A 15716-nucleotide genomic window follows, 5' to 3' on the forward strand; every position below is an offset into this window, starting at 1 on the left:
AAAAAAAAGATAAGATGATAATTCTAATTGCTATTATGTGAACTAGTTAGTTAAAAAGCTTATGAACACATATTTTAACATCTTAGCCAAATTTCACGTGCCCGTCTGTCCTTCTCATTTTTCATTCATTAGGAAGATGTAAGTCACCTGTGAGCATCTGCTCATAAACGCAGAGGTCGCACATGTGGAGCGTTTACGGAACAGATAACAGCATATTCCAATATGGCTTCGGACGCAGGTAACAAAACATGTTTTTGTGTGTGCGTGTGTGTTTCTGTTACGATATCGATATGTCTTTAAGTGTGCTTGTTAAACGGTTAAAGATTGTACAGAAAATGCAGCGAGCCAGCTGACTGATGAGGGCCTTTCGCCGGTCAAACAGGTCAGACACGAGCTGGAGCTTTAACTTTTGATGGCCGTTGGCCCAAACTAACTGGTGCCGGACGCGTTTTGTCCTCCACAGAAGCTGGAAGACGTCGAAGGCAAACTGGTGAGCCTGTCTGAGAAGATAACCCTGTGCAACAGAGTTCTGAATGACTTGAAGGACCTAAGTGATGTTCTAGTGGTGAGTTCTCTTCTTTCTTTTTTGGACATTTGTGATTTTCTGCAGGTTCTCAGAGTTAATTTTGGTTTATGTCCCACAGAGACAATCTGTTCACGATGTGTCCCTGTCACCGCTGCGGAAGTGAGCAGAAGTGGAACAGTCCTTTCTTCTTCTTCTTCTTTTTTTACTTCTATCAACTCAGTCAGTTTTAACCATTGTAAGATTTCATTAAACGGAAGAAACATTTCAGTGACAAGGATAAGGTTTTATTAGTATTATATTGCTCTCAATTCAGAAAGTTATTTATCATAATACTTTATATGAAACAAGCATAAGCAAACATTTTTCACATTATACATTCTTTTAAAAATACAAATCCATAACAATTCCTCACTCTTTGGGTGTCAAGACATTCCTTTGGAAGCATATAGTTTCCCCATTTCAAAAAAAAAGAAAAAGAAAAAAAAATGTAAATAAAAATCTGTTTTTGAGAAATTCTCATTTTCCAAAAACACTCAATGTGCTTCCAAACAAATGTCAACCAACATCGGCGATTTGCTTACGTTGCCATTTCTGGTTAAGTCCAGAAAGACAAACCTTGTGGGCCACGTTTTTAACAAAAAAAAGATTCTCTGCTTATTGACTAAAACAAATATTGGTGACTATAACTTTGATTTTCACTGAAGATGAGCCAGCAGATTATCCACATGTCAAATTTAAATATGTGCAAGGCTGAGATGATTACATAAATGGAGTGAGCCCAAATAAACATGTTTGTGCATAAAATGTAGAAGTAAAAAAACAAAAACTAAAAACAAAAAAAAAGTATAGGAAAATCTGAACACAGTTGACCAAAAATAATTCTTAAAACAGAATCACTCATCACTAAACACACCTTAAAACAAATCCAGTTGAAGGAAAGCCGTGGTGCAACATTTATGGGCATAGTACTCGGATGGACACACCGCAAAATCCAGATTCACAACACCAGAAATATAAAATGCAATATACTGGGGTTCATGGAGCATGTTCATCTTATATGCATTTGAAAGACAGCTGTTGCGTGTGGAGTTCTGCATATCAGGTTGTAGCAGAATATCATTTAATGGCGGGAGGAATAAATAATCTTTTTGTGTCGGAGTCTGTATTTAAACTCGTGAATGCCGCACTTATAATTGCATAGTTTTGTTTAATGACTGTATGCATGTATGGGAATATGTCTTGATGGTATGAACTTGACTCCAGGCAGTAATTAGTGATAGTACCATAACAGCGAAATGTCTGGTAAATTATTAGCATTTTGCAAGACGATAAAGACAGTCCTGATATTGAATACCTCATATGAAGAAAGGTTTAGAGGACAAAATGTGTGACTGGAGTTTTTAACAACATATCTAACCTCCTTCTTGAAACAGCTCCACTCTTAAATTATTGCAAAAATAAAAGAAAGTCAGATGTGATTTCTGGGACATGCATTTCAATTGTCTAAAATGTAGAATCACATCACCTGCATTTGTGATGTAGCTGATTTTATTTTAGGCAACGCTAAATATCCATTAAGGACTTTGTAATGACTTTCTTTTTATATATTTAAAAAAAAAAAAAAACAACTTTTCTGTCATGATGCTTTTGCCTCATTGTGATTTGTGACTGCCTGAGACTCGGTGACGATGAGTGTGTTGGCATGTCAGTTGTAAGAGTGAAGCAGAGACTGCCAAGGCAAAAAAGGCTCATAGAACAGTTACGTTGTAAGGCCAAGTAGCTCTACACTCGAGTATACAGGGCATAATGCCTTCCCGCTATCATTGCATTGTGTCCCACGTGAAACAATACTGTTAAATTATACTCTGAGGAGGAGGAGGAGGCTATGTGTTACATACATTTTGTTACTATGTACAAAAGCCCAGCTGCTAGTAGAACTATTCAACTCAACAACAACAAAAAAACCTCTTCTGCATAATGTGACTGGGTGGGTGGGGGTGGGGGTGGGGGTGCCAGGATACATGAGCTCCAAACTTTGAGAGTTAGTAATTCAAGTCTATAAAAAAATACAAATTCTAGAATAATCTACAAGTTTCTTAAAGATGTTTACGCTAAAATGTACTGTATTTACACTGTCGCCAGGACACAAACTTTCAAATGCTACTTTACAGCAGTTGTGTACAAAAGTCTGTAGCGGTGCTGCACCTCAGCTAACAAAGCTGTCAGATTACTCATGTTACGAGTTAGTGTGCAATAAACAGGGAAGAGTGCAGCAAAACGTAGGGCTACTGCAAGAGTGGGACATCTTGTAAGAAAAACTTAAGTCTGAGTGACAAATTAAGGGAACCAGGATCAGTTATGACTTGATGCATCCCTGAGAGGGTCACAACCCTATAAAACATGGGATGTTGACAGTAGTTCCTTACCGTTTCATTGTGGACAATTTTGCAAACAAGCAGATCCTAGAGGATTAATTTGCACAGCTGTGCAGTCTACTATAAGTCCTCCGCCTCTCTTCTCAAATTTTCTTTAAGCAAAACCCCTTACGTCATTAAAAAAATTAAAAAAGCAATTCAGTAACATAAAAAACAGCTCAACTTAAAAACACAAACGCAAAAAAAAAAAAAAAAAGACTGGAATAAATTAATAATAGATTTCTCTGCTATCTTGAAGATATTATTACCAGCATAATGCAAAAATCAAGCATTAAAATAAATTAACATGTACAATTTTAAATTAGTTTAAGTTATAGGCAACTTATTGATGTACTGACTTAATTTCACTTAAAAAAAAAAAAGACAGGCTGATCTGGTCACAGGTTTGTTTTCTCAATTAGTAAATAACTGTCAAAATAAGTAGAAAACAATTATCACATTTTCTGGAATACATTAGTCTTACTAGGAAACAAAAATACTTAGGAAATCACTTCATATTTTATGACAGCCTTATGAGGGGCTCTTGTGCCCAACCCCTTCAATTTCCTGCTGGGAGCGATGCTTGATAAATTTATAGCAAATTCCTCTAATATACAGTGCATTCTGGTCAGTTGCATACCAGCTTTAAGCATTTGTTAGGACCTGCAGTACAGTACACGGATATACAGACAAGTTTTGTTTTCCTGCTTGGGCCAGAAACCTTCAAGTCAGGCAAGTGGAACTCTCAAGTTATCAGTGCTTGGACAAAACTCATTTGCTTCATTCAATCAATTCAGAAAGGATATCAAGGGTTATTATATACAGTTTGATTATAACAAAGGATCTACTGCCTTTCCCCTGCATTAAATTGCAATGATGTTGCTAAATCTCAATAAGCAAACTAATCCTGTTTTTAAAAACTCAACTACTGTAATGAAACTCAAAAATTATTCATAGTGCGTGTATATATGTTGCACAATGCCACACAGAACAGAATGCACTGCAGGTACAAGGGGTTTTTGATGAACACACTATATAGGGAGAAAGAAAAGGCGTCACTGTGGAGAATGACTCGAGACGTGGGTGGAATTGATGCCTGTGGATATGTGGGTGCAACAAACACATGGTGCCAGACTCAGAAGGCAGCTCTTCTAAGGATTGCCATCAGTGGCCATGCTGAAGTCATCAGCGACCAGCAGCAGAGCCTCAATGTTGGCAGCGGTCTCGGGGCTCTGCAGGGAGAGGAAGTCTGAGACATCCATATTGGCTAACCCGTCGGATGAGTGAGGGTTGGTGGCAGTGCTGCTCACTCTTGTGGAGAAAGTCTGAGCTGATGAGGAGGAGGAAGTAGACAGGGCCTCCAGCATCACCTCGCCCACCTTAGAGGAAGACTCGGGGAGGCAGCATGAGGAGGATGAGGTGGCTGGATGATGTGGAGGCTCTGGGGGCTGTGATAGTGGGGGAGGCGGGGGCTCTGATGTTTGCGGCTGTGCTGGGGCTGAAACAATGGAGGAGGCACTCTTTGAGCTCTTGTCTTTAGCAGAGTCCCTGCAGGCACACTGGCACTGGCAGGATTCCTCCTGTTTGATGATGATGACAGGCAGGCTAAGGCCGATCTGTTGGACCGAGTTGCCTGAAAACAGAAACACTATTTTTAGTTAACTGAAACCAAAATGGACAAAAGTAAGCAAATGAGTAATCCTTTGTCATTCATTCGTAATCCTTTGTCATTCGCTGCCCAAATATCTTGCAAAGCACATCAGTATCAATGAAGGAGCAAAGTCATCCTCATTTTGATATCTCTTGTTTTCAGTGTCAGTGCTCCCGTTACTATTGTTACTCGTACTTGTTGTAACTGTATCGTTAAATCTTCCAATGAAATACTGTTTTAACTATCCTAGCACTGTGCAATAATCGAGCAGGACCATCTCAGAACTGCATTAGTGTAAAAATTTTGTTGGGACAGTAGAGCTCTCTGGACATCAATGTACTATTTAATCACTGCTATCAAAGCTAAGTACTGCACTGGATGTCAAAACAAAAGTATGATTTCATGAGAGCCTTTAGACCAAACTCCAAAACATGACAACAGAACAATTCACTTCTCAGTGACTTACCAGGATTTCCTCCCACTGGTATGGCTGTGGTGAAGAACACCTTTTCCACCTTTGGAGCTCCTTGATGTGGCTGTGAACCAACATTAGAACAAAACAGTTCAAGCAGGATTGAAGGTTCATGTGCACTTAATTTCTAACTGTAGCGGCTGTGTCTGTGTTTTGTATTAAAAGTAGTACTGATAAACCATAACAGCGATTGCTTTGCAACGCCAGTGCATGTTGATTACTCTGCTAAAAGCCAGCTCCACACTGTTTCACCTAATATATTCATTTTTTATTTATTCTTTAAGTTTGCATTATTACTTATTTGCATGCTCCGATGTTGCTCACAATTGCAAATCCAAATTTCATGCACATAAGAACGTGTTCAGACTTAAGTACATCACAAAATCAAGACTAGTCAAGTCACCATCTGTCAGTGCAAACACTGCGTGGGAGCATTACTCACCGCTTGCTCTGGGTTAGGTTGGCTGTTGGCAGCACTGCTCAGGATCCACTGGAGATTCTGGTCAGACATGACCAAGCTGGGCTGCAGCAGGTTCTGGGTGGGAGCTATGGTGATGGTTGCAGGCGTGGTAGACAAACCAGGGCCAGAGTTGGAGACGGGGTTGCTGGCCAAAGGCACAGGTTGAGCCACAGCTGCCAGAGCATCCGTTGTGGTGGCTGAAACAACAGATACAGCAGCAGTGCCTGGCGATGTGGTGGTCAGTGCTGGAGCCACTGGAGGAGGAGCAGGGACGGGTGGTGGTACAGGAGTGGTCTGAGTGGCACTATCGGTGTGCAGGAATGTGGGTGGCAGTGCCACGTAGTGCTGTGTGGTGACATGGTTTGGTGCCTGGACAGACACGTCAGAGATCTGCTGCGGCCCGGTAAGTTGCATGAAAGGAGGAGGCTGTGTGGAGCTGACAGTAGCAGTGACGGAGGCAGGGGTGGAGGCCTGAGAGGAAGAGCTCTGACTGAGCTGGGAAGGAGCCTCCATGACTGCAGTTGTATGGGAACAGGATGAGGAAGATGAGGAGGTAGGATTGAGAGAGAAAGAGATGAGAGACGAGGTATCAGCCACTACCGGTTGGGTAGAGGTCTCTAGGCTGAAGGCTTTAGCAAGGCTCTCTGAGGAAGGAAAACAAACAGTGAACAGCGAACAAGAACATTTGGTACAATTCAAACTGACAGGTTTTTGAGATGTACTGACCGCTGGGATGGGCATCATCTCGACTGACACTATTTTCAGGACTCTGGAACATGAGCTCAAAGATTTTCACTGGGGTCACGTTACTGAGGTCCAAATTTTGAGCCTGTTTGAAAAAAAATAAATAAAACATGACTTTAATAAGTATTGAAACAGCCAGAAGCCTTTACCTCTAAATTCTTACTACATTAAGAACTGAACTTGTTAGTAAAAGGTGACTGACATCTGACATCTTTACTGAGTATTTTCACAGCTCCTAAGCCTCTTCAACCTTATGTCTGTTTGACCTATCTGAAGAAAAAAGCCAGACTCACATTATGGATGTTTTCTCGTAGCTCTGAATCTGTAGAGATGAGGCTCAAGTCACTGAGGCACAGCGAGTGATTTGCATCCTGTAATTAACAGATGAACAGGACCTAATTATACTTGCCACGACCATGGGATCAAGTGCTGAGTCATGCAAACAAGACAGGGGAGTGAAATTGGAAAATGAAGTGAGATTTACTGTATGATCCTGCAAAAGAAAAACAAAAACTCAAAGGAGCGTACTCTCTAGAATGCCTCCCATCTGGTAACAGGTGGGAACTGTACATTCACATAGTGTTGTATTATTCTCAGGCTGTGTATGGAGAACATGAAAGCTGTGCCAACATCAAGCAACAAAGTGTCCTATACACCGAGAGGTTGCAGTACTGTGACTCACTTCAGAGAGCGGATGGGAGAGGGTGACGCTGTAGGGCTGTCCTTTGTCGTGGCCCCGGATGTGACTCTTCAGACTGTACTGGCTGCTAAAAGTCTTCTCACAGCCGTCACTGGGACAGTTGAATGGCTTCTCCCCTATAGCATAAGTTAAGAACTTAATCTTTAAAAGTCAGTCAAGACAAAAGACCCCTCCGAGCACACAGGAAGAGAAGATACACCTCTTGAGATTCACCATCTCGTTGTCAACAGTACTAATAATAAAATGAAATAAAACAAGTGACACAAAAAAATTTGCATCAACAGAAACGCACAAACAATGTCTCTCCCACAATCCCAAACTACACTTTCTAAACTGTCATCTGCTGCAGTAAAAATCTATTTTGTCAGGCTATTCAAATTACCTGACGTTATTAAATTAAGTGTTGGAGGTACTGGCCATAACATACATGCAAATGACAAACAGGTGGGGGGAAAGGAAGATGAAAAATATGACCCTGTTCAAGCTTCCCCAGACAAATAAAGGTTACATAAAACAAATGTGTGTAATATATACCTGTGTGCGTCCGTACATGTGTTTTTAGATGATGACTTGCAGCAAAGGCTTTGCCACAGCCATCATGGTCGCACCTGCAGGCAAACACAGAGATGAAAATCATGTCAGAAATGATCAGATGTAAAGAGACTGTGAGGAACTTTCAGAGCACTCATCTTCAGTAAAGCCATGGGAAACTAATGTAATGAACAGTGCATCTCACTACTGCTCTGGGCATGTGAAACCAAAATGCAGCTCTGAAATCACAGGGAAAGGCACTATGACTGCATTAATATAAACTGTATTTGGGCCGATCAGCAAACATCAACACAGACTAAAAGAGCCGTCTGTGCTTATCTACTGGTATCACAGCTCCTTCACCTTCTACCAGGCGTGGATTAATCCTGGTGTGATAATGAACATGCTCACCGGAATGGCTTCTCTCCAGTGTGAGTGCGAATGTGCTTCCTCAGGTCGCTGAGTGTGGTAAAGTACTTGGTGCATCCCTCTGATTCACAGTTGAATGTCTTGCCTGTGTGAAGTCTCTGGTGTGCTTTTAGCCTGCAGAGACAATAAAGTGTGTTTCATTAGACAACAACAGGAGACACGCAGTGAGAAAGAAATTAAACACAGGGGCATTGAACGGCACATGTTGATTTCCGTGGCATTTCTCTAAAGAATGTCTACACGGCATATGGAAAAGACAGTCGAGCCCACATTCAAATGAGAACACAATCAAGTCAGACCGGGGAAACGACTGAACAAAGTACTCTAGGCTAAACTCTCTCAGCGGTGTTCGGTGGTATGAGAGCATCTGGGTGGATTGGGAGATGGGGGGTAGAAAGTAATTTTAAAGAGAATCCCCATGTGTGGTATTGGTTGAACAGGGAGTTCATGATAGTGGCACAGCTTCACCAAACCCATGGCATGTTGCCATAGCAACTGAACAAACAAAAGATCAGAGGGCTCTGATGTGGACGGCTTCAGGTCACAGCAAAATATAAATGGCTAAATATGCTGTGGATGTAGACGATGCCTGGCATTGCTCAAAACAGAGTAAAACTCCAAACACCAACACCAAAAAGTCAAAAACAGATTATTTCTTTTAAAATACGTATTAATTCTGAACATTTGAATTGCTCTGCAGTAGCAATGGTAGCGATGTCAAGACTTCCAACAGATTTTCTTTACTTTACTTATGGTCAGATGGAAGTGAGCTGTCAAAACACAGCACACTTCTCCATAAAACATAAGAGAATTATACAGTTGAATTATACTTGATTGCATATTTTCCACCTCTACAATATATTACTTGTATAATAGGAACACATTTCCATTTCGTGGAGACACTAGCTGAGTCACACACTCTATGGCAGGACCTAATAACTGACTTTATAACATGACACAACACAATCTTTATGACTTATACAATGGTTCCCAACCTTTCTTGTTTAACATGAATTATTCTCTCACTCTTTAATGTAGATTAGGCAATTTAGAAGAGTACAGGTTCCAGTATAGGTTCCAGTACAAATATAATCCAGTCAGAGATGCATACAGACATAAATCTGAAGAGAAAAATGGAAAATAAATAAAAATTCGGATATATCATTTTGCAAACGAACCCTTCACATATAAAACATATTGGCTGATCTATCATTATCATATTTTTTTTCCACACCCTAATACCGATTTGAGCCTTACCATTCCAGTACTGGTTAAGGCTTTATTACCAATTAACCTGTTTACCTATGAAATCTACAAACAGGTGTCTTTTAAGCAGTCCACAACTTTATTTTTGTGAGCTGTCCCAACTTTTTAGAAACTAATACAAGCATCAAAAAGAATGCATGACTGTATGTATAATGCAAAAAACAACAAAGTTTGGACATTAAATATCTGGATCTTTGTACTACATTCAACTGAATATAGATCAAAACAGATTATGTTTCAAACAGTGTCCCAACTTTCAGAGGTTGTAAAACACAACAAAACTTTGCAATGGTTTACCTGTATAACGTGTTAAAGGCCTTCTCGCAGCCTTGCACATCACACTCAAACGGCTTCTCCTTGGTGTGAACACGGACATGGATCTTGAGGCTGTATGAAGTGAGGAAGGCCTTTCCACAGCCCTGCTGATTGCACACAAATGTGTACTCGCCCCGGTGTGTCTTCTGGTGCGTCCGCAGGTTTCCAGCCGTGCTGTACGTCCTGGTGCATCCCTCGAACATACACTGGTAGCGTTTCACCTAATAGAGGAAGAAAAAGAGGGGGAAATCAGTGTATAAACTTGTTTGAATTTAACTGGCGGAAATCATCTTGAAGTTGAAACAAAATATAATATTACCTTTCTTAAAAAAATTGTTAATTCATCCGTGTACTAACCAGCCTTGCCATACTATGAAAAGTGACAGTGTGAGTCAGAGTGACCTATCAGATGGGCCTTAAACGCAATGACTCAGCCACCCATACAGCACACACAGCCGGTGTGCACAAAGGACAGTGATAATGACCAACCCCCCATGCAACGCATCCCCTCCAATTCAGTTTCACAGCACCATTCTCCAGTGCAGTGTGGCAGTCTCCTGATCTCACACAAAAGCCCTGAGGCAATGTGAATAAAGGCAGTCTATCCTTCCCTTCAAAAAAATGCTATCCTGTATTGAACACAAAGTCAGGCGAAAGAAGCCTGTGGTTGACCAATTCGACAAGCAAATCCCCTTTCTCAGCTATCATTATTACTGTAACTTTCTGCCATGATCCTCTTTCGGGATCTTGTTAAAAAAAAAAAAAAAGAAGATTAAATAAATAACAAACCCTACCATAAAATTACCCATAAACATGACTTTCAAGATAAGATACCCCATGTTTACTCTGCTATATTAAATCAAGCAGTTCCTCAATGTCATTTTTACAGAAAGTAATAAATAAACCTCTAATTTATATCTCTGATATCTTTGCTTTGTTGAAGACATTTGAGATCGAACTATTTGTTCTGTAAGAGTCTTGGAAGAAATTGGAAAACAATTTACACAAAAGAAAGGAGACTGAATTAAAATTTTTAGCCCTCTTTTCGAATTCAAAACATTTTTGAACAGCTTATTAAAAACTGCCTGACTGTGAATGATAATACACTTGGCACCTAAGTGCTGAGCTGAGCAAGTTTCTTCATGATCATTTCTCATAGCACATTAAGTGGCGTGTTACTCATACACATCAGTGAAAATGCTATGCTGTTCATGGAACGAGTCAACCTCAATGGTTCACTTCAGGACACACCTAGTTAGATTATGAATCATACCATGAAAAGGACGAAACCTGCTTAGCTGTTATATATATATATATACAGAGAAAATGATATAAAGCTGATTAACTTTCCTTTCAGTCCTCCTTACAAACACTAATCTGAGTGACGGGTAGTCAAAGCCCATTCATTTAGATTTTAAGGATGTGGGAGAGATCATCTGTTAAACAAACATCCATGCAATTCCACTGTGGGTAGCCTGCTTAAGCTTGTAGCCTGGTACTGCATTCATCTCCCACTCCATCGTGACTCCTTGTCATCAGCCATTCAATCACTGTGAGAGACCATTGTATGTTTTGGGCTCCCACATGCATCGTGTAAAGAGACCACTTCATGGTTGTGTGAGTATTTACCGTAACATCACCAAGTGCTTGGTGTTGCTCGTCATTATGGTTTTTACCTGTTGTACAGCGATCTGTTGTTTACAGGAAATAGTCATTCTTTACTAATATTTCACAAAATATCATGCCATTGCAGATGATAAGCTTTGAATATTTTTTTAATTATACTAATAATTTTCATACCATGGTATAATCTGCTCTCCTCATGATTCTCAAAGGCATGTAGCAAAAACTGATTTTTCTTTGCCCGATATCAAAGTGTACTCACAGTCATATCAGCAGCACATACCACTGGCCACTGCCACAATCTGCATTTTCTTTATAGCTCAAATGAAAGGAAGTACATTTTTGGGCAAAAATTAAAATAATATTAGTTGTGAGAAGGAGCTCAATTTTGCAAGAGGGTTCTTTCATTTGCTGGTGCGTGCACTTCTGTGTATGGAATTATCATAACTGAATGGTTGACTTAATGTTGACAGAAACAACAATACAGATAAATTAAACCGAACCAACCAACAGCGCAAGGACAATGATGAGGAACAAGACAATCCAACAATGCAGATTAAACATATAGCAGCACTAACACCAAAGAAACTCTATACACAGACATTCACACACAGGCACACACAGTATCATATTTCATATTTTGTTTGCACAGTGATATTATGCTGGTGAATTAAAAAGACAGGCATGTTACTTCACAAAGACTGCACCCTTTACCCTCAACCCTCAATCATTCTCACTAAAAAAAAGGGATGTGACACATGACCAAGAACTAACTGCCCTTTTCTTGTGACTCAGAACCATCAGAACAGTGTTGCACAATTTGGCTGCTGCAGCGTCGTCAGAAATATTAACTATTTGTCCAGTTTATTATGACTGACAGACAAGAAAAGGTGCCACAAGCCCACAGACTGACATTAAAAGAGGCTCACTATGTTTCCATTACATACTGAGCTGGGTATTTTTATTCATCCACAGTGTCAGTGTCAATCATATTCTGATTCCCCTCAGTTTTCTTGCTGTTGGTGGAGGCAGTCCATCCACAACAATTGCTTCATCTCACTGATCAAACCAACATGGGCTATGTCACTAGAAATTTTCAAATTAAAAACAGCACTGGAGATAAAGTGTTCCTTTGTGCAGCCTCTGTGTTAATAACATTTGACAAAAACACTGTGTACACTTCAGCACTCCACCCATCTGATGTTGTTAATATTCACATCTAGTTGTATTACTCTGCTCATTAAAATACAGCCTTACAGGATTAAGCACAAACTGAAAATCAACGAAAATAACATGGGCATATTGCTTGGGTCTATAAAGATACATTCAGTGTTATGCAGCATATACCAAATGTACAAACTGTAATGGGTCTAATGGACTTTGTACCCCACCAGGAATCTGATTTTCCTCTCAAAATTCGTATAGTGTGTAATCTGACATTTGAAAAAACTGGCTAAACACAGGACTGAGTTGTTGACTGTGAACTGTGTTTCCTCTTCTGCAATCCTTCATCAGTCTGCCTCTTCGTCCGCAAGGACATGCTGCTTTACCTGTGCACACTTGCGGTGTCAAATGGTTTTATCTTGCTAATTAGGCTGCGATAGGTGTCAATATGACAGGTTTACCAGGTGAACGCAGACAAGAGGCAGAGTGAGTTGTGAAAGGGCCAAAACAAGGTGTAACAGTGTGAAAACAGAGTGGAAGCAGTGTGACTCCACCAACATGAGCAACAATGAGCAACCAGGGGGAAGCTAATTTTGAAAACACTTCCTATAATGTTACATCACGTGTTTCACTGTTTTTAAGACCATCAGACATGTTTGAAAAATCTATAACCCATCCGCTGTTGTTAAGCAATTAACTGCAATGACTGGACTAACTTCCACAAACCAAACCAAGCAATAACGCCAGCAATAACCAAACAAACCAAGCAATTACTTTAATAACCGAAAGAAAAACCATGAAATTACTTCAGCAATAACCCAACAAAACCAAGCCTTACTTCAACAATAACAGTTGGCCACATTCCACCCTCATCTTTGTTGTAATCGCCAACTGAAAATTAATTTAAACGATATGTTACTGAGCACAGAATCTCACCATAAAATGAAGCTGCTTAATGAAAACACTGCACCCGTGCTCATACCAAACATTAAAAAGTACTTGCACTTATTTAGGCTTACCTCTCTCTGCTTGGTCTCTGGACACTCAGAGTGCAGGGTGAGGGTGGCCCCCTCTATGTTGCGTGGCATGGGGGTGGAACCTGGATTTATTGTGAACTGGATCTGGTCTGGAGAAATAGTATGGTGCACATAACCCTGTGACATGCCATCGGGGTCAGTCATAAAGTTGAGAGAGCCCTCCTCCTCATCTCCATCACCTTCGCCTTCAGTTAGGAAGGTGACCCCATCTTCATCCCCTCCACAGTGACCCTCTTCTTCACCCTCCTCATCCAGCCGGATGGGGTCCCGCTCAATCAGCACTGTGGTGCGGTCGTACACCCGACCAGAGGACGACGAAGGCTCAGGGATCAGGTCATCATCTTTGCCAAAGTGGATCTTGTCTTCTTCTTCTTCGTCATCCCGCTCCAGGTGATCCTCCTCCACCTCAAAGTACATGGGCGCCTCCGTATGAGGGCCATTCTCACTCATGGTCCCTGGTGCCTCTCCTTCCTCGGCAAGGAGGACTGCACACTCACACTGTAAACGTTACAGCCTTAAAAATAAAGAAGCAAAATTATTTTCCCTCCTTACTGTTTTTGTGTAATTAGTTCATTTAAGGCAGTAGAAATATGCTTGCACTGCACCTTTCAATAACAAGGCATTGAGAAACATGGTTTCATTTTTTTAAAGAAGAGTGTAGTTAGAGTTAAGAGGAAGATGATTTCATAACAAAATAAAAAAACGGATTTAATAAAAGGCACTGCAAAACAGAAAAGTCCAAATTCTAAGAATTGAGTGCTGGGTCAGATGTCACGTTTTCATTTTTCCACATGTGATGTATAAAACCTGAATGCCTTTTTCTATGTTAAGTTATACTCTAAGAACAGCAAAAATCTGAAAGTGTTGAACAGTTTCTAAAACAACAGCAGATCTATCACAGCAGTGGCTTAGATTTAAAGAGTCCTATTGTATAGATAAAAGTTTAATAAAAATGTTTGCTACAACAGCTAATATGTTCAGAGAAAGCACTGCATCTCGAAAACCTGTTTTAATAATCAGGAACAATTACCCAACTACCAGACAGACAAAGCCTCTCATGTGTGTGCTATGTTTCGGAAGCTGCTCTAACAATACTTTTTTACTTTACAATAGTAAATACGTCTGTCTACTCCTACAGCTCACTTGTGCCAATGAGAGGAAAGTTACTTATTTACAGTATAGAAAATGTAATACTCTCTTGTAAACCAGCGGTTGATATGATACATTAGCCTTCATTAGGGGAAACTACCATTGCCATACGGAGATCTAGAACTTTCTGATTTCAATGACAGAAGTCACGAGACAGCAGGGGCTAAACTCTTGATAACGTATATGCTTGATGATTTCCAATCGATTGAAACTTCCTTGGTTTGCCTTTAATGAACCACTATGTGTCATGAATAAAAGATATCACTCTCACGCTACAATGCCAGATAACTTTTCCACACTTGACATGGCGAGCTAACGTTTACAAACAGTGGCCTGATCATAGACTGCATACACGCATTCACTACTAAATGTACCCCGTTTGACTTACACTGAAGTCAGGTTCGTGTATCCCCACCTTAACGAAGTCGTAGGCTGTACACCATTAGGATGCTGTGTGGCTGACAATCCGCTCGACAAACTAACCAGACGCGTTTTTATTTCGGGGTACATATCGGTCACACCGTTACTAGCCTCAGAGGTATGTTGCTAGCTGGCTGCTACAAATACATCAAACCGCTTTTTTTTAAAAAAAAGAAATAATACGTCTATCGTTATTCGCAATTTTTAACGTCACACTACTTGGTTGCAGAGTCAACATAACAAAAACATTTTTGTCCGTATCTTGTATCTACCACCAGACAACTAAATGAACGTTAGGTAACGAGAATTAGCTATTCGCTAGCGAAGTCAACTAGCACCAATTTTGCTCACAGCTAAGCTAGACAGCTAGCTAGTAACGTTAGCAACTGATACATCCTATCCTTTCTGCAAGGATAACAACTTTTATGTTACCAAGTGATAAACCTGGCACGATGAGGCATAAGCTTATCGACTAAAGGAAATGTCATTAAAATATATTTACCTGTGCTAAATTTTTAGCTTTATTCCTTTGCTTTGGATGTTGAGCACTTTCTTTCTATCCCCTCCCAAGGATACTATCCAACGTCACAGCGCCATTCGTGATGAATTATGGGAAATTAAATGTCAGTCTAATGAATTAAAATATGAAACGTTCTTTCTTAAAGATGCAACTTTGACTTTTATGTGGCAAATGCGATTCAGCACGCTGAATGAATATTATCTCCCACACTATATGAGAAAACTAAACATATTCATTTTGGGTTCACTTTTTGCTTATGACTGGCAAGATGAACTGAAAAAAAAAATCAATCAAC

General features: G+C 40.2%; 1 protein-coding gene and 1 long non-coding RNA gene across 3 annotated transcripts; one reads left to right on the forward strand and one right to left on the reverse strand.

Moving 5' to 3' along the window:
- The first annotated feature begins 66 nt into the window (after positions 1-66).
- LOC124064500 lies at positions 67-793 on the forward strand. The gene is made up of 4 exons (XR_006844267.1): positions 67-238; positions 324-382; positions 464-565; positions 645-793. It is a non-coding gene; the product is annotated as an uncharacterized LOC124064500 (long non-coding RNA).
- mtf1 (metal-regulatory transcription factor 1) lies at positions 789-15652 on the reverse strand. Of its 2 annotated transcripts, none has more exons than XM_046399007.1 (11): positions 15404-15652; positions 13315-13846; positions 9491-9729; positions 7910-8041; positions 7502-7575; positions 6950-7083; positions 6561-6638; positions 6250-6352; positions 5506-6038; positions 5058-5127; positions 789-4573 (listed from the first exon to the last, which is right to left on the reverse strand). In XM_046399007.1, the coding sequence occupies exons 2-11, from the start codon at positions 13780-13782 to the stop codon at positions 4092-4094; spliced, it is 2313 nt and encodes a 770-aa protein (XP_046254963.1). In that variant the 5' UTR covers positions 13783-13846; positions 15404-15652; the 3' UTR covers positions 789-4091. The 2 variants fall into 2 exon arrangements, with proteins under 2 accessions (XP_046254963.1, XP_046254962.1); XM_046399006.1 differs by having other exon boundaries at positions 5506-6167.
- Positions 15653-15716: the final 64 nt, after the last annotated feature.

The sequence above is a fragment of the Scatophagus argus genome, chromosome 9, assembly GCF_020382885.2.
Source record: "Scatophagus argus isolate fScaArg1 chromosome 9, fScaArg1.pri, whole genome shotgun sequence".
NCBI lineage: Eukaryota > Metazoa > Chordata > Actinopteri > Scatophagidae > Scatophagus > Scatophagus argus.